This window comes from Chiroxiphia lanceolata, chromosome 3 (assembly GCF_009829145.1).
Source record: "Chiroxiphia lanceolata isolate bChiLan1 chromosome 3, bChiLan1.pri, whole genome shotgun sequence".
In the NCBI taxonomy this organism is placed as follows: domain Eukaryota; kingdom Metazoa; phylum Chordata; class Aves; order Passeriformes; family Pipridae; genus Chiroxiphia; species Chiroxiphia lanceolata.
The window spans coordinates 15,536,138-15,550,857 of NC_045639.1; the positions used below are offsets into that span (position 1 = coordinate 15,536,138).

Below are 14,720 nucleotides of genomic sequence, written 5' to 3' on the forward strand. Positions count from 1 at the left end.
GGTTTGGGTTGGAAGGGACCTTAAAGACCACCCAGTTCCAACCCCCTGCCATGGGCAGGGACACCTCCCACTAGGCCAGGTTGCTCAAAGCCCCATCCAGCTGGCCTTGAGCACTTCCAGGGATGGACGTGTCATCACCAGCTTCTCTGGGCAACCTGTTCCAGTGCCTCACCACCCTCACAGCAGAGAATTTCCTCCCCGTATCTAATCTAATCTAATCAAATCTCTTCCAGTTTGAATCCCTTCCCCCTTGTCCTGTCACTACACGCCCCTGTAAAAAGTCCCTCTCCGTCTTTCTCGCAGGCTCCCCCCAGGCACTGGAATGGAGGGAGGAATGAAGATTTCACAAAGCTGTTGGGCAGCTGAGAGACTAAACTCAGCCTTCCCCACGGCCCGTGGTGGGGAGCACTCCCTCACGCAGCGCCGCCGCCCCCGCTCCCATTGGCTGCCGCGGCGCGGGCGGCAAGCGAGGGGGCGGGAGGTGAGAGCGCCCCGCCGCCCGATTGGCTGGGACGGCAGCCTGGCGCGCGCCCATTGGCTGCGAGAGGCGCCACTCCGGGCGCGCGGCGGCGGCTGCGGCGTGAGGGGGAGGCGGCTGAGGGAGGCGGGAACGGAGCGGGAGAGGAGAGGGAAGGGAAAGAAAGGGAAGAGGCCGCCTCGGGCTTTCCCGCGGGGAAACAAAATTACAGCCACAGCTGAGGGCTTTTTCTGTTTATGTGGCAGCCGGCTAAGCCCTGGGGAGTCAGGTAGGCTGCTGTGAGCTGGCCTCAAACAGCCCCATGTGGAGAGACCTTCTGAAGGAGTAAATACATTTAATACCGCCTAAAAATACCTTTCTTCACTCTGCATTTGGTATCCTCTTCAATTTTGCAGTTACAAGCACCTCAGGTATGTTTCCTTGGTTGTGCCTTCAGGGTATGCCCGACTTGAGGGAAAAGTTTGATTCCCAATGGCTGTAACCAAATGTTAACAAAGTTAGGAGCTCAAGACTTGATTTTAATGTTCATGGTTCTGCTGCGTTCATTCTATTAATACTCTTTTAAAAAGACACAATCACAAATTGGAGCAGAGAAACACAGATTTTTTTGGTAGATCTAAGTAAGGGTGTGGAGCTATGAGGATCTGACAAACAGCAACTTTTTATGGAAAGGCTCTTTTCCTGTTTTTCAAGCTCTACTGAAACGCTTCATGTGAACTAAAGAAATGTAGAGTACTGAAACGCTTCATGTGAACTAAAGAAATGTAGAGTACCAATGCTCAAACTGACTGTTTTTGTAGTTAATTTCTTCTTCTTTTTTAACAGGAACCTTTACTTACCGAAATGAAACACAATCTGGTGTGTCAGACACCTCCCACTGTCACTGTTCATGTAAAATCGAGTGCATCCAGATCACATCAGCAAAAAAAACTTTATAGACTAAAGAGACCTGCTTTTAAAGACCATCAAGAAAATTGTGAAAAAGGGGTCCCTAGTCAGAAATATAAATGTCCAAAGGGACCATGTCTAGTTATTCAGCGTCAGGAAATGACAGCTTTCTTTAAATTATTTGGTAGGTTAATAATGACAGATACAAATGTATTGCCTGAACAGAATGTTTTCTAAGCTCAGTAATTTTGAGAGTGCTTTTTATATGAACACTAATGGCAATTCTTTATCTAAACATATTTTGTTGTTATATTTCGGTGTATAAATATTTAATGCTTAAGTTAAAAATACAAGAAGGGCTACCAAACTGATGAAAAGTATCTTTTTTTAAATTACAAATGAATCCAAGGTAGGTTTGAATACCACCATAGACAATCCAAGCACCTCTTCTTTATTTGTGTCTCTTTCACGTAACGTTTTGTATTTATTTAATTTAGTGAAGACATTAAATAATAGTGGAAGGTTACACTTGGTTTTTATTCGACCCTTAAATGCAGAAGTGACTCAGAGAGGTCGCGGTACTTACGGTCCATGTTCACCGACAGTGGTGCTCTGACCACAAATAAACAAGTATTGCCCTGTAAAGGCTGCAAGGTAATCAAGGTGCAGAGATCTCAACAGTCTGTAGTTCATCCAAGGTAACAGTGTGGTACTACCTGGAACCACTGAATGCAGGAAGAAATTACCCAAATAGAAGAAATACTTGTGATTTGTCACCTTCACTTGCTGTTACTGAGAATGGATGAAATTTGGTCATTAGATTTTCCATCTTGCCTCATGGTGGTTTGTCTTCTTTTGTCCCTTAAATTTTTTCACACCTGATCTCCTACTCCCCTCAGTTTCTCTGTTTCCACTGGTGGGTCTAGTTTCTTTCCTTTTATTTGGTTTAATGAAACAACCATCTGTTATTTATTTACAAATACTCTCTAACATAAACAGTTTTGGTATTTGAAATGCTACAACTTTTGCTTGTTGCAGATGATGATCTAATCCAAGACTTCCTTTGGATGGACTGCTGCTGTAAAATTGCAGACAAGGTAAGTGTGTTTCCTTCTTAGTTAACAGAAAATACATTGAGAAAGAAATGTGCCCTTAATCACTCAATACTTTAATGCAAACACAGAACATAATTTTTTTCTAATGGATTCATATGGAAGTTTCAAGGAACTCAATTCATGCTTTCATCCTTGATGAAAATGGTGAAATATCTTGGTGCAAGATAAATGTGCTAGGTCAATTTAGGAAATAAGGTGCTGAAATAACACATTGATACTTCATTTTACATTTTAAAACAGTATCTCTTGGCAATGACTTTTGTTTATTTCAAGAGGGCTAACTTCACAACAAGTGAGCATACCAGAATTAACTTCTTCGTTGCTCTGTAAGTACTTTTGAATTATCTGGTTTTATTAGGATAAACTTTGTACTATTTTATTTCTTTATGACACTGATCATTATGATAAGTGATGAGACTTCTTTGATGTGCAGTTGTTTGGGTCCTATATGAAGTACAGAAACATAAGCAACCTGATCTAGGGGGTGGCAGGGGGAACTAGATGGTCTTTAAGGTCCCTTCCAACCCAAACCATTCTATGGCTCTGTGATAATCTACATAGTGTACATAAATAGTGCAAATTCAACATTCTTCCTCTGATGGAACAAGCTTGAGCAGCAGAGAGGGGATTTTGCATTGCTGTAGTGATACATAGTTAAAAAAAATTAAAAAAACCAAACCTGAACCTGTGAACTTCGTAAAGCTTTACAACAAATATATGCAAGACAATACATGGCAACATACACACGGCTCACAGTTCCTGTTATAAGACATATTCCATATCTTTGCCAGCCTTTAAGTCATTTGTGCCGGAACATTTCACCGTGATGTGCATCTCAGGAGTAACTTTTTATTAAAGTTTCTGTCACCATGATTTAAGTCAACTGTGAAAATGTTGCTAGAGAATTTCTGAGAATTCTTTTGAACAGTTGTAAAATGTCTGTACTTTGAAACAGAGGAGCAACCTGTGCTGTCTTTCCCAAGCCTACGTAACCCCTCCATATTTGGCTATACCTACAGGCATATCTATCTATCTATCTATCTATCTATCTATCTATCTATCTATCTATCTATCTATCTATCTATCTATCTTATCTATCTTATCTATATCTATCTTATCTATCTAATCTATCTATCTTATCTATCTTATCTATCTATCCATCTATCTATATATCTTATCTATCTTATCTATCTATATCTATCTATCTATATCTATCTATATCAATCTATGTATCTATCTATCTATGTATCTATGTATCTATCTATCTACAGGATTCTGCATTTATGGTGTTCAGACCATCTTTTTCCATAACAGTGCTTCTCAGATGCTCTATTTGCACACTAGTGAGGGGACAAGGATGGCTGTTCCTTCTGGGTAACCTCCACAGAGCATGGAGGAGGGAGCCCTCTGACTCCACTGAAGGGAGAAAAGCCAGGCCAGAACAGCAAAAGGCTTAGAAAGGGACAAAGGGTCTGGTGAGACTGGGACTAGAGGGAATATTGGGGTCAGGAGCATGTGAGAAAACTTAGGGAGGAGACTAAAAGTCGTAATTTTTTCAGGTGTGATTTACAGTTTAGTATCAGGTGGATCCAGAGGAAGTAAATATTTTCCTGTTGTCTGAGAAGACGATCCAGAACCAAAAGTAGCAGATAGTGAAGGAAGGGAGAAATACGGACATTAAAAAAGTCATTTAAGGTTTTCATTTCTATCTGAAGGTAGACCTGTATTTATTTGCTTGCTGCTAATTTAATATGAGCAACATAATTGTCCAAGAATAGCTAAAATCCATAGAGTAGAAAATGTAAAGTTTAAGATTTCATATAATAGTTTAAAGCTTTATTTAGAGAAATAAATTTCAGTCAGAAACCCTTCATTTTAGCACAAGGGTTACTTGTCAGTTTGGAGAAAGATGTCAGTTCTTGCATATCTACTAATTTAGGAAAATCTAGGGTAAAGCAATTTTTATAAGAGCTTGTTTTTATTTACCCAAAGGATGCACAAGGAACTGATTAAGAAAATATTGTATTCCAGAGAGAAGGCTGTATTTTGTTAGCATTTTTTCCTCACAATACTAGAAAAAAAGAAACACTTCAATGATGTCTTTTAATGTTAGAAATCATTCTGATATACTGATTTAAGACTGAATAATATTTACAAACACAAACATATATATGTTTGAAGGTATCTGGCAAACACAGTTGAAGAAGACCATGAAGAAGCAAAGTATGACATTTTCCCATGGGCTTTGGGAAAAGCCTGGAGAAAGCTCTTCCCTGATTTCTTAAGGCTGAGAGATCAGCTATGGAGTAGAATTGACTACAGGGCTATTGTGAGCAGACGCTGCTGTGAAGAGGTAGGGAAGGGGATTTAATGTTGTAGATGCTGAAATTACACCAGTTAACACCAGTCACTGATCCACAGCTGTGCACAACTGCCTCCCTAAAGTGCATTGACAATCCATGGGAAAGAATAGATGCAGCTAAAATGGAATGGTCCATTTATCCTCCATGATTTTTTTTTTCCCCTCTGCATTTAAAATATAGTTTGAAATTACGTTTTTAAAGTAAGCTAGAATATTTTATATTGCACTACTGTTAAAAGTTTCTATTGGCTAGAATCTGCTTTATGCCAATATTTTTTATTTAAAATCTACCTTCATTTGTTTCGCTTCAGCCACTTTAGAGATAACTTTGTGTGCGTGTTTGCTTTCAATCTGTAAGTTTGTACACAAGTAAAACCTTCAAATAAAAATCCCAGCAGCTCAGGTGAAATTTTAAAGCCTTCAAAACTAATAATGCCATTTCAACTGACTTTTCAAGGTAAGAGTTTTTCACTACATTTATGAAAAACTTGGAAAGTTTTAACACTTTTAACATTCTCTACTATTAATGCAGTGTCACAACCTAAAATTTTCAAATATATTAGGAAGGAAAAAATATATTCCTCGCTTTTGAGGCAGACTGTATATCTGGAAAAGCCCTTGTCATGTTCTAAGTATATAATGCTTACTTAGAGCTGGCGGAAAAGAAAAGGGTTCCCTCTCTGGGGATGGGATTAGATGCTTATAGGAAAAGTACAAGGAATAAGGTGAGTGCAAAATGCTTTTCCCAGCATCTTCTCCCAGCTTCTCCTATCATTAGTTCAGTGATGTTGTGAACAGGAATATCCATCTAGTTGATGTTTAGTAGTTAGTCAAAGACACCATCTTCTGTCCAACATGCAAAGAATGAGCTGGTGTTTGTGATGATTCACCTGAATATACAAGGCTGTAAGCTGTTATGTTTCCACATCTGATTGGCATCTGGATTACTTATTTCTGCCTAAGGTAGCAAACTTTCTAGTGGGATAGAAGCAGAGAGATAATACATGGTACCCACTTCAACGATGTTGTATTAATTCCCTGCCATACGCTAACTGGATCCCTTGTTTTCAGCCTATGTTTTCCCCTCACTTTTACGTTTTCTGACCCAATGGCTGTCCCAGTAGGTGATGGCTATTGCTCCAACACATTACATATGGCAGCGAGAACGTTCTGTGCACCACAGTGGAGCCATGAGGAATCACTGTGATGAAATCCAGCTGCCCCGAGGGCCCAGCGCTACCCCTACAGACTGCCTGCTGTGCGGCAAGAAAGGAAGATTTGTGCGACTGGGATTATCATCTTCCTCCTCATCTACCGACACTTTGGAGATGATGGAATTACATTCATCCCAGAATTCAAAGGACACCCTTCCGACTGAAAAAATGCTCGTTGACTCTCCTGCTTATGCCCAAGGTATGGTTTAATATTGCAAATAATTTCCATTTAGTTTAGGCAACTGAGGCTGTATTTGCTTCAGAGTAGTGCAGGGACTTTTGTGTCCTTCCCTCTTACCTTGGCAGAACTCTGTTTTTACTGCCACAGATCCATTTTCATTTTCACATCTTGTATCTTGACTTCCTGGAAGTACCAACTGCTTTACACTGAGTCTCTTCAAATTATCTTCATCTGCTACAGTAGATTTTGGGTTACACTCCAGTCTATTTAGGCACTTATTACTATTCTAGCATTACAAATGAAATTGAAAATTCTATTTTAAACACTTAGAAGAAACAATAAAAATACTGAGGTGTGTCATGTGAGTTAAAAGAGAGGGTGTTATGTGAGTTAAAGTGCTCTTGCTGAGACCACTGTTCTTAGAAAGGGCTGGCTGCTCAGTTGTGGTCATCAGTTTGGACACAGGCTAAATCACAACTCACATTTTCCTTGCATCTCAATTGTTGACTTCATTTTCAGACTGGGGTACGAGTAAGAAACAGTACAAAAGTTTGTGAAAATTGGTGATGTGTTTGAATCTCTGCACATTAATCTACTCAAAATAGCATCCTCGGCCTTTGCACGAGAAGCCTCCATTACATACAGAAGTTATGGGGCACACTCATTATTAAATAATTATTGAAAGGGGAACACACTTGAGATGTAAATTTCCTGGGGCAGCTGTATAAGGCTTCAGCTCTGCAAAGATACTTCCATGTACTTAACCACTGGCGAGTTCCTAGTGTAGTTATTTAATGCAGGGTTAGTCATTTATAGCTCTGTATTTTTTATTTGGATATGTTCTCATTAATATCCGCTTTTCACTATTATAGTAAGATTGTGTTACTGCTTTTGACAGCTTTAGTAAAACTTAGTGATTCTCAAGGGACCCCTCAGCTTTGAAAAATTTGGCATTTGAATATTTCCTGAGATACAGAACAAGTTAGGTGTCTATGACACATCACTTCATAATTTAATGTGTTAAACAGCACCAGATGCTCACGTGAGACTAAAAGACTTAAAATTAAGTCTATTTTTACTTGAGAAATCTTGCTTTTCATATCTGGTCAGAAAAAAATTGTGTTTACTTTGATTGTTTTGAGAATGTTTTATATAAAGCAAAGTTCACAATTAACCAGGCAACTTTCAGCACGAGTGGCAGAGGTGAACCAAAGCTGTATGTGTCAACAACTGTCTTTCTCTTGAGATGAGCACAGCTTTACCAAGCAAGCAAATTCAGTGAATTTCAGTAGCTCTTTAAGTTGTGCTTTAAGAACATTGTTCTTCAAGAAACCGACAGTCACCAGTTGGTAGCCAACCAAGTATTCATTTAAAAGAACAGACTTTGATCCCTTATTTTCTTACTGAATTTTTTTTCTCCTTATTTCTGGTAGACTGTCAGAGACTGTCCAGCAAAAGGCAACCATGTAGCACCTTGAACCAAGATAAATCCATGGACTGGTTTATAAGCAATGAAGAATGAAATACACCTGATGAGACAGAAACAGCTGCTGTGATTTGCAGAACAATCTGTGCTGCATCACAGATGCACCAGACCTGATGATTCCCTTAAACCTTTTCTCTTTAAATAGTAGGTGGGGTTTCAAACTTCACATGCAGTAGAAATCAAAGCAGTCATTACTTAAAAGTTACACAACTTGCAAAATGTAGCAGCTACTTTGCAATGTTTTATTTTATTCTGATACAATATTCAAATTAGCAGCTAACGCAGCAGCAGCATCAAGAAAGCAGCGGCCGAAACTTTCTCAGCTTGGTAAGGAATGCTAATCAAAAAACAAAAGAAGTTACTACTTCAGTATTTCAGTATGCAGTGATTATTTTATTATTATAAGTTTTATGATTTCATGACATAGTAACATGCCAAATGCTAGTACAAAAAAAAAAAAAAAAAAGTAGTACTTTCTGGAAATAAAATACCACTAAACATTTAAGATAAAACACACTTTCCCAGTGTCTCACCTGAATGACCTTCCTGCCAGTAAGACGGTCTAGCAACGTAAGGCACTGAGTGATACGTGTCAGCATCATCAGAAAGTGATCCTGTGAGAAGTACATTGAGTTTGTTACTTCTTTCCCACAAGCTTAAGACACACATGCAGACTAGAGTTGCCAATGTGCACAGATTATTTTACCTGACAAATTCTTTCTTTTTTTTTTTTTTGCTTCTGTTATGGTGCTTTGTTGTCACCTATGACTCTTTGCTCTAGTATGGATTCTGCAAATCTATACTGTATATATACCTATACCTGTTGTTTATGTGTACATATGTATGTGTATGTGTGAGGCATCCTCTTTGGGCAGCGTGACTTTTAAAGCAGAGCACACTGGCACTGTTTCTTCTATGGAATTCTTAAGTCCATCAGGGTCCTCTAAAGCAGCCTTAGGACAAATAAAAAAGAACTAAATTTTATTGAAAAGCAAAAGTTTGAAAACAGTAGTAGAAGAGCCGTCATTCTTTATTGTAATTTATTTTCTACTTAGTCTAGATTATTAATAAGATATTTAAAATTAAACAATTACTATTGTAGTGTTTTGCAAACTTGACAAGGTCTAGGCTGTCCAAAACCTTGTCTATTCTCAGCTGATCTAAGAAAAAATACTGCCTCTTCCTACACTGGATTACCAAAGTGCAGTAAGAGAGTGTCTCATGAGCAGTAATGTTCTTACCATTGTATTCGCTTTCTTTAAGAACTGCTTGATCCTCAATGTGGATTTCTTCATATTCCTTTTGAGGTGGTTCTTCAATATTTTGTTGAGTTTCCACCATTTGGCTTGATTTGCAATTCTTGATTTGAGCAGGGATTACTAACCAGTTTCTGTGAGTTACCTCAACAATCCTTTCACACAGAAAAGGAAGCTTGCAGGTCCGTATTCTGTCTAAAAGGTCAATAACCTGTGTGATGCTTTTGAAGAAATGCAAAGGATGAAGTAGTATTTCAAAAACTCAAATCACACAATCTCAATTCTAATGTGACTTTGTCACATTCTTTACCTTTGAGGTTATAAGAGTCCTTCAATTTTAGGGTAAAGGAGTAGCAACCTGACCACTGAATTTGAGAACAGTACAGTTACTTTGAGGATGTCATAAAGTGCAGACTTCCACTGATCAGAATGAGAACATTCCCAAAGGAGAGGCCAAAGGATTTGGACAAGTGCAATTTATACCGAGTGCAACTCCCTAAAGAAGTTACATGTGAGAAAAAACCCCAAACTTTGCTAAACATTTCATTAATGCTGGATGTGAATTTTAAAAGAAGTTTGTTTTTGTAACAATGCCAGCTGTAAGTGCCAGAAGTAAATACTTACTTTGCTAAATACACAGCGCACACACCACCTTGTTTCAGGCTTGGGTGTACAACAGGCAGAGCAGACTGAGGGTTAAGCATATCCAGAACTATCTGCAAGAGAAAGATACATTAATGTTTACTGGGAAAACACATATATCTACCAATGTAATACAGCAACACTTGGAAAAAAATGTTTATGGGAAACAGATGCATCCAACAGCAGTACGTAATCATGCCTCTCAAAAGCTGAGGTCCACAATTCTACAAAACCAAGTCCTTGCTACTTCCAAGTGAATTTCTACTAAAACAAGTAGCGTTTCACCAACCAAGCAGGCCTATAGGAAGTTAAACCTCCTGCTAACTAAGTTCCATAATGCTGACATTAATAAAAACTTTTAGAAGACTACATTTACTAATACATATGAATACCTATTTCTCAAATGTAAAAAAAAAAAAAAGACTGTTCAGGTGCATCTTTATAATGAAAAGAGCACACTATGGTATCAACATCTAACTTGCTTGTTGTTTCAAGATTTGAAACTTGTCTTTGGCAATTTATCCATCTTCTACTAGAAAGTTATGCAAACTATAAGACAAGGGGATATGCAGTATTCGATATTTCCTGTTGATTGTAAAGTTTTTTAAAATGGTATTTTTATGCCATATATATATTGCTCAAACCATTTAAAAAAATAGTCAGTTGTTTAAAGCATCTAGTAAGTAAGCAGTTGTAAGCAGTTTTTCTGCTTTACAGGGAAAAGCAGTTAACATAAAGCTGTGTTCCCCAGCATGTCTCCCTTTAGAAAATCTGGATACAAGAAGCAGGACAGGAGAGCAACCAACAGCATTGTTTAACTTATGCTTGAGTTACATTGTCCATTCTATAAAGCTGATAGCAAAGTGGTTATATATTTATATTTTTAATAAGGTTATGTATTCTTCTGAAATTTAATGCTTGAAATATGTATCTCAGTTATAAAAATATCAGTTTCTGACAAATACAAGGAAGTAAGTTGGTCTTTCCTAACAAGACAGCAGTAATGAATTGTTATACTTCTATAGTACAGCTTTATCACTCTTTCATTTGGGAAACCGTAACTGAAACCTTGAAAATACTTGTAAATCCAACAAAACCCCACTGATGAAGACGCGATTGTTTTTTCTCATGTTAAACTAGATATGGGAATCCTGTTCTAAGTGTGAGCACTAGAGGTTTTAATTTATGCAGAAAAGACACACGTCAAGTGGACTTTTTGGACTCACTGCGTCAAGTGTTACAGATTTCATCTCTGCAGCAGCTGTTGAAATGTCTCTAAGAACGAAGTCCACGTTATCCGGCCACTCGTCCATGTGTCCTATTTCCCATGCGGTTCGCCAGTGCCTGTAATTCTTCTTAGCTAAATTATGATGATCATCTCTGATTTCATAACTTATAACACGTCCTTTGGGCCCAACTGAAAACAAACAAAAGACGCTACGCTTAAAAAAAAGCGCAGCCTACAACATAAGGACACATTTGTATCTCAACCTCACTTTGGGAAATAATCCCATAGGAGGCAATCAATTACCATCTATTTTATTCTTTACATTTAAAACAAACATGCAGAAAAAGTGCCATGTTAGTTCTTTTACAGACACAAATCCATCAACCCACAGATGAAATAAAGCAGTTATAGTAGTACAGACTGTTCCCAAGACGTCCTCCTGAAGTCACTCCTGCAGCAAAAGACGACTTGAGCATCTGTGGCCCTATCACATCTGTGGCCCTATCACATCTGTGGCCCTATCACATCTGTGGCCCTATCACATCTGTGGCCCTATCTCCTGCCAGAGCTACCAGAGGCACCAGCTGAGAACGCTGCAACAGTGGTCACAGCTCACAGATGCTATCAAGCTGACAGACAGTGACTGCTTCTGTTGTTATTAAGATTTGAAACTGATGGTTTTAAGGTTTTTTGACAATCCTCGTTCTGTGCATAGTTTGTTCTTCATCTGTTTTTCCTCAGGGTTGGGGAAAGGCTAAGAAAACTGCCAGACCTGCTCACTGATCTCAGCCCCACAGACAAGTTTTCAAGTGTAGTCTTTGACTTACATAGGCTCGTGTAATTTTCCTGTTATTGTTTGCTACAGCAATAAATTATTTTATTAAGTCTAAATTTACTATCCTGAGATTTACCATGTTCAGTCCAATACACAATGCTCCTCATAAAGGACACATTACCAGGCTGTCTGTGCACTGCTATTCTATCCTTGTGTTACTCCCATTCCTCAAAGCTATCACACTGTTGGCTTTTCCCTCTCCTTGCTACTTTGGAATGGGCACAGGCAGCTTTCAGCAACCACCAACTCAGAGGGTCACGTTCTGTGTCCTTCTAAGCCATTTCAGTTTGAAGTTGCCAGGCTCCTTCCCTCACCTGTGTGATGCCACTGTGAATCCATTCAGATAACAGAATAAAAGAAGCAATGTATTTCCCAACAGTCGCTCCTTGATCCAGCTCAGCAGACAAAGGCTGGAGCCAACATGTAAGAAGGGAGGGTTTCAGCAGGTTGCCTTGGATCACCTTAAGCAGTTGCAGAATTGCAGCACCAAGTTTTTATTACTTGAGATTATCAGTTTAGAAATATCAGAAGAATAAAACTGTTCACATTGGGGGACGGTCTTACTCATTCAAAATAATTCCTACATTTTGTAACTGACTTTTTAATGGGAAAAATAAGATCTAGTTAAAATAAATAGGCAAAACTCTTTGTTATTGTGAAGCTACAGTATGTCAAGCTTAAATACATCGTATTGTCCAGTTTTCAGGGATCTTAAAGTCATGGCAAATACCACAATCTTAATTTTGTCTACTACTGCATGTCAGTAGTTTCTGGGAGTGATTAAAGAAAGAATGGAAAAGAAAACAATGAGTAACACGAAGGGAGGAGATTAACAAAATCTTTTAAATCAATGAGAATTTTGGAAATTAAATACTTCCATGGACCACTGGATTTAAATTCCAGCATTTAGCTGTTTTTCTTGTTGGGTATCACAGTATTCTGAAGTGCTGAAGGGTACAGAGTAAGCCCACAAAGGTAGAACAACCCGTAAACATTTCACAGAGACAGCATAGTCTATAATGCAGCCTTTTAATGAACAGTGGGATACAGTAAAAAAATAAATGCGAGTTTTACAGCTCAGGTATTCAGTTACTCTGAGTGCCCTCAAACAGTGAACGTAAGCCTTCAGAATATGCAACTTGTGCCTTTCTGCTCTGTCAGTTCAAAATGATCCATGATGAGGTTCTTGTCTTTACCCTCCCATGTCCTTTACTATTGCAAACAGTGGGGGTTTTGTTTTCTTTTTTTAAGGAATCTGTTCTATCAGGAGCCCATAAATCAGATTATCCTGAAACGTGATCCACTAAGAGGGTGCCTACAGATGAGCAGAAGCTTAAGGCTGAGGTTTCACCCTCACTCTGAGGCTGAGTACAAGGGCTCTCTACCTTTCAGAGCACTGAGACCTAGATCAAAGCAGGCTCGTTGTAATGTGAAAAAACGAGTGTGCACCCAGAGAGGCATTTTCACTGGTAACCAGCAACTGGATTACTCATGTGGTCCATTAAGATGAGGAAAAAAGAAACTGAGAAAAACAAGATAATGGAAAAACTAGTATGATTAACTCAAAGCCAAAAATAATTACGGGTGAAACTCAGCTTTCTGCAGGGCCTTCTGTAATCGTTTGCACTACAGCCCTCTAAGTAGTCAAAATGGTTTGTAGTCCCTGTCCCGGCTCTGGTGTAACTTTCCTTCAACAAACTGTGTGAACATGTGAACTGCAGCAAAGCTTTTAAGAACGAAATCACAGAATCAATCAGGTTGGAAAAGACTGCTGAGATCACTGAGTCTAACCTTTGACCTAACACCACGTTGTCTAATAGACCACGGCACTGAGTCCCACATCCAGTCTCTTCTTAAACACCTCCAGGGACGGTGACTCTATCACCTCCCTGGGCCACCCACTCCAATGCCTGATCATTCTCTCTGTAAAGAACTTCTTCGTACTGTCTAAGCTAAACCTCCCCTGGCACAGCTTAGGACTGTGTGCTCTTGTCCTACTGCTGGTTGCCTGGGAGAAGAGGCTGATATCCACCTCACTACAACCTCCTTTGAGGTAGAATAGCACTGTGAGAACCATGAGTATCCGATCAAAAGGAAGGCAAGGTGGGATAAGGAAGTAAATAAAGTCTGTGTTTTCTAAAACCAGGTCCTCACCTGCCCGTGACAGAAACAAGCTCATAGCGCCAGAACCGCTGCCGCTTTCTAGCACGGTGTCTCCCGGGTGGACATCCATCATCGTCAACATCGCGCTCACGTCCTGCGGGGCGAGAAAAACCACGGTACGGTCACCAGCCTCGAGAAACCGAAAGGCGAGACTCTGCCAGCGACCTCCCGGTCAGGACTTGGTCCCCACCCACCTTGGGGTAGGCGATGGTGGGTCCCCGCGGCATGAGCAGCACGTACTCCTCCAGCGACGGCCGCCTCAGCAGCAGCCGCTTCCCGGCCGAAGTTCGCAGCACCTGCCCGGGCATCTGCCCGATGATGTCGTCGTGGGGCAGGACCCCGCCGGGGCCGGTCAGCACCGCCCCGCTCGCCAGCCGGCACATCACCTTCAGCGTCCTCTGGTCCTTCTTCCGCAGCTCCGCCAGCGCCAGCTCCCCGGCGCGGAACGGCGCGGGGAGCGCTCCCGCCGCCTCAACCACCCCACCCCGAGGGGCTGCGGTGGTGGCCGCCATCTCGTCCATCCCCTCCTCCTCCTCGGGACGCTGAGGCGGCGGCGGCGCTGCCGCGCACCGCGACACCGCCGCCGCCTCCTCGGGCGGCAGCAGCCGCCTCACCCGCTCCAGCGGCGACAGGGAGGCTTCCCATGCCCTCCTCCGAGGCCTCCCTACGGCGGGAGAAGAGAAGGAGGAGGAGGATGATGATGAGGAGGAGGAGGAGGAGGACGAGGAGCGGGAGGCGGCGGGGACCGCCCGGCGCAGCGCGCGCAGGGCCCTCATGGAGCGGGGAAAGGCGGGAGGGCGGGAGGGGAGAAGCGGAGGGAGCGTCTCGCGCCGCCGGCGCTCTCGCCCCCGCGCGCCTGCGCCGCGCGCGCC

At 41.0% G+C, this 14,720-nt stretch overlaps 2 protein-coding genes across 5 annotated transcripts; one reads left to right on the forward strand and one right to left on the reverse strand.

Moving 5' to 3' along the window:
• Positions 1-629: 629 nt before the first annotated feature.
• SPDYA (speedy/RINGO cell cycle regulator family member A) lies at positions 630-8,222 on the forward strand. Of its 2 annotated transcripts, XM_032683365.1 has the most exons (8): positions 650-746; positions 874-888; positions 1,304-1,550; positions 2,405-2,463; positions 2,722-2,807; positions 4,663-4,834; positions 5,968-6,256; positions 7,672-8,222. In XM_032683365.1, exons 3-8 carry the CDS (start codon positions 1,322-1,324, stop codon positions 7,758-7,760), a joined length of 924 nt encoding a protein of 307 aa, XP_032539256.1. In that variant the 5' UTR covers positions 650-746; positions 874-888; positions 1,304-1,321; the 3' UTR covers positions 7,761-8,222. The 2 variants fall into 2 exon arrangements, with proteins under 2 accessions (XP_032539255.1, XP_032539256.1); XM_032683364.1 differs by lacking the exon at positions 874-888 and having other exon boundaries at positions 630-746.
• Positions 7,946-14,692, reverse strand: TRMT61B (tRNA methyltransferase 61B). 3 transcript variants are annotated; one of them, XM_032683363.1, is made up of 7 exons: positions 14,043-14,692; positions 13,840-13,942; positions 10,849-11,039; positions 9,605-9,696; positions 8,966-9,201; positions 8,258-8,338; positions 7,946-8,061 (listed from the first exon to the last, which is right to left on the reverse strand). In XM_032683363.1, the coding sequence occupies exons 1-7, from the start codon at positions 14,622-14,624 to the stop codon at positions 8,018-8,020; spliced, it is 1,329 nt and encodes a 442-aa protein (XP_032539254.1). In that variant the 5' UTR covers positions 14,625-14,692; the 3' UTR covers positions 7,946-8,017. The 3 variants fall into 3 exon arrangements, 1 of the variants encoding a protein (XP_032539254.1); XR_004356160.1 differs by having other exon boundaries at positions 8,021-8,061; positions 8,258-8,677; XR_004356159.1 differs by having other exon boundaries at positions 8,021-8,061; positions 8,258-9,201.
• Positions 14,693-14,720: the final 28 nt, after the last annotated feature.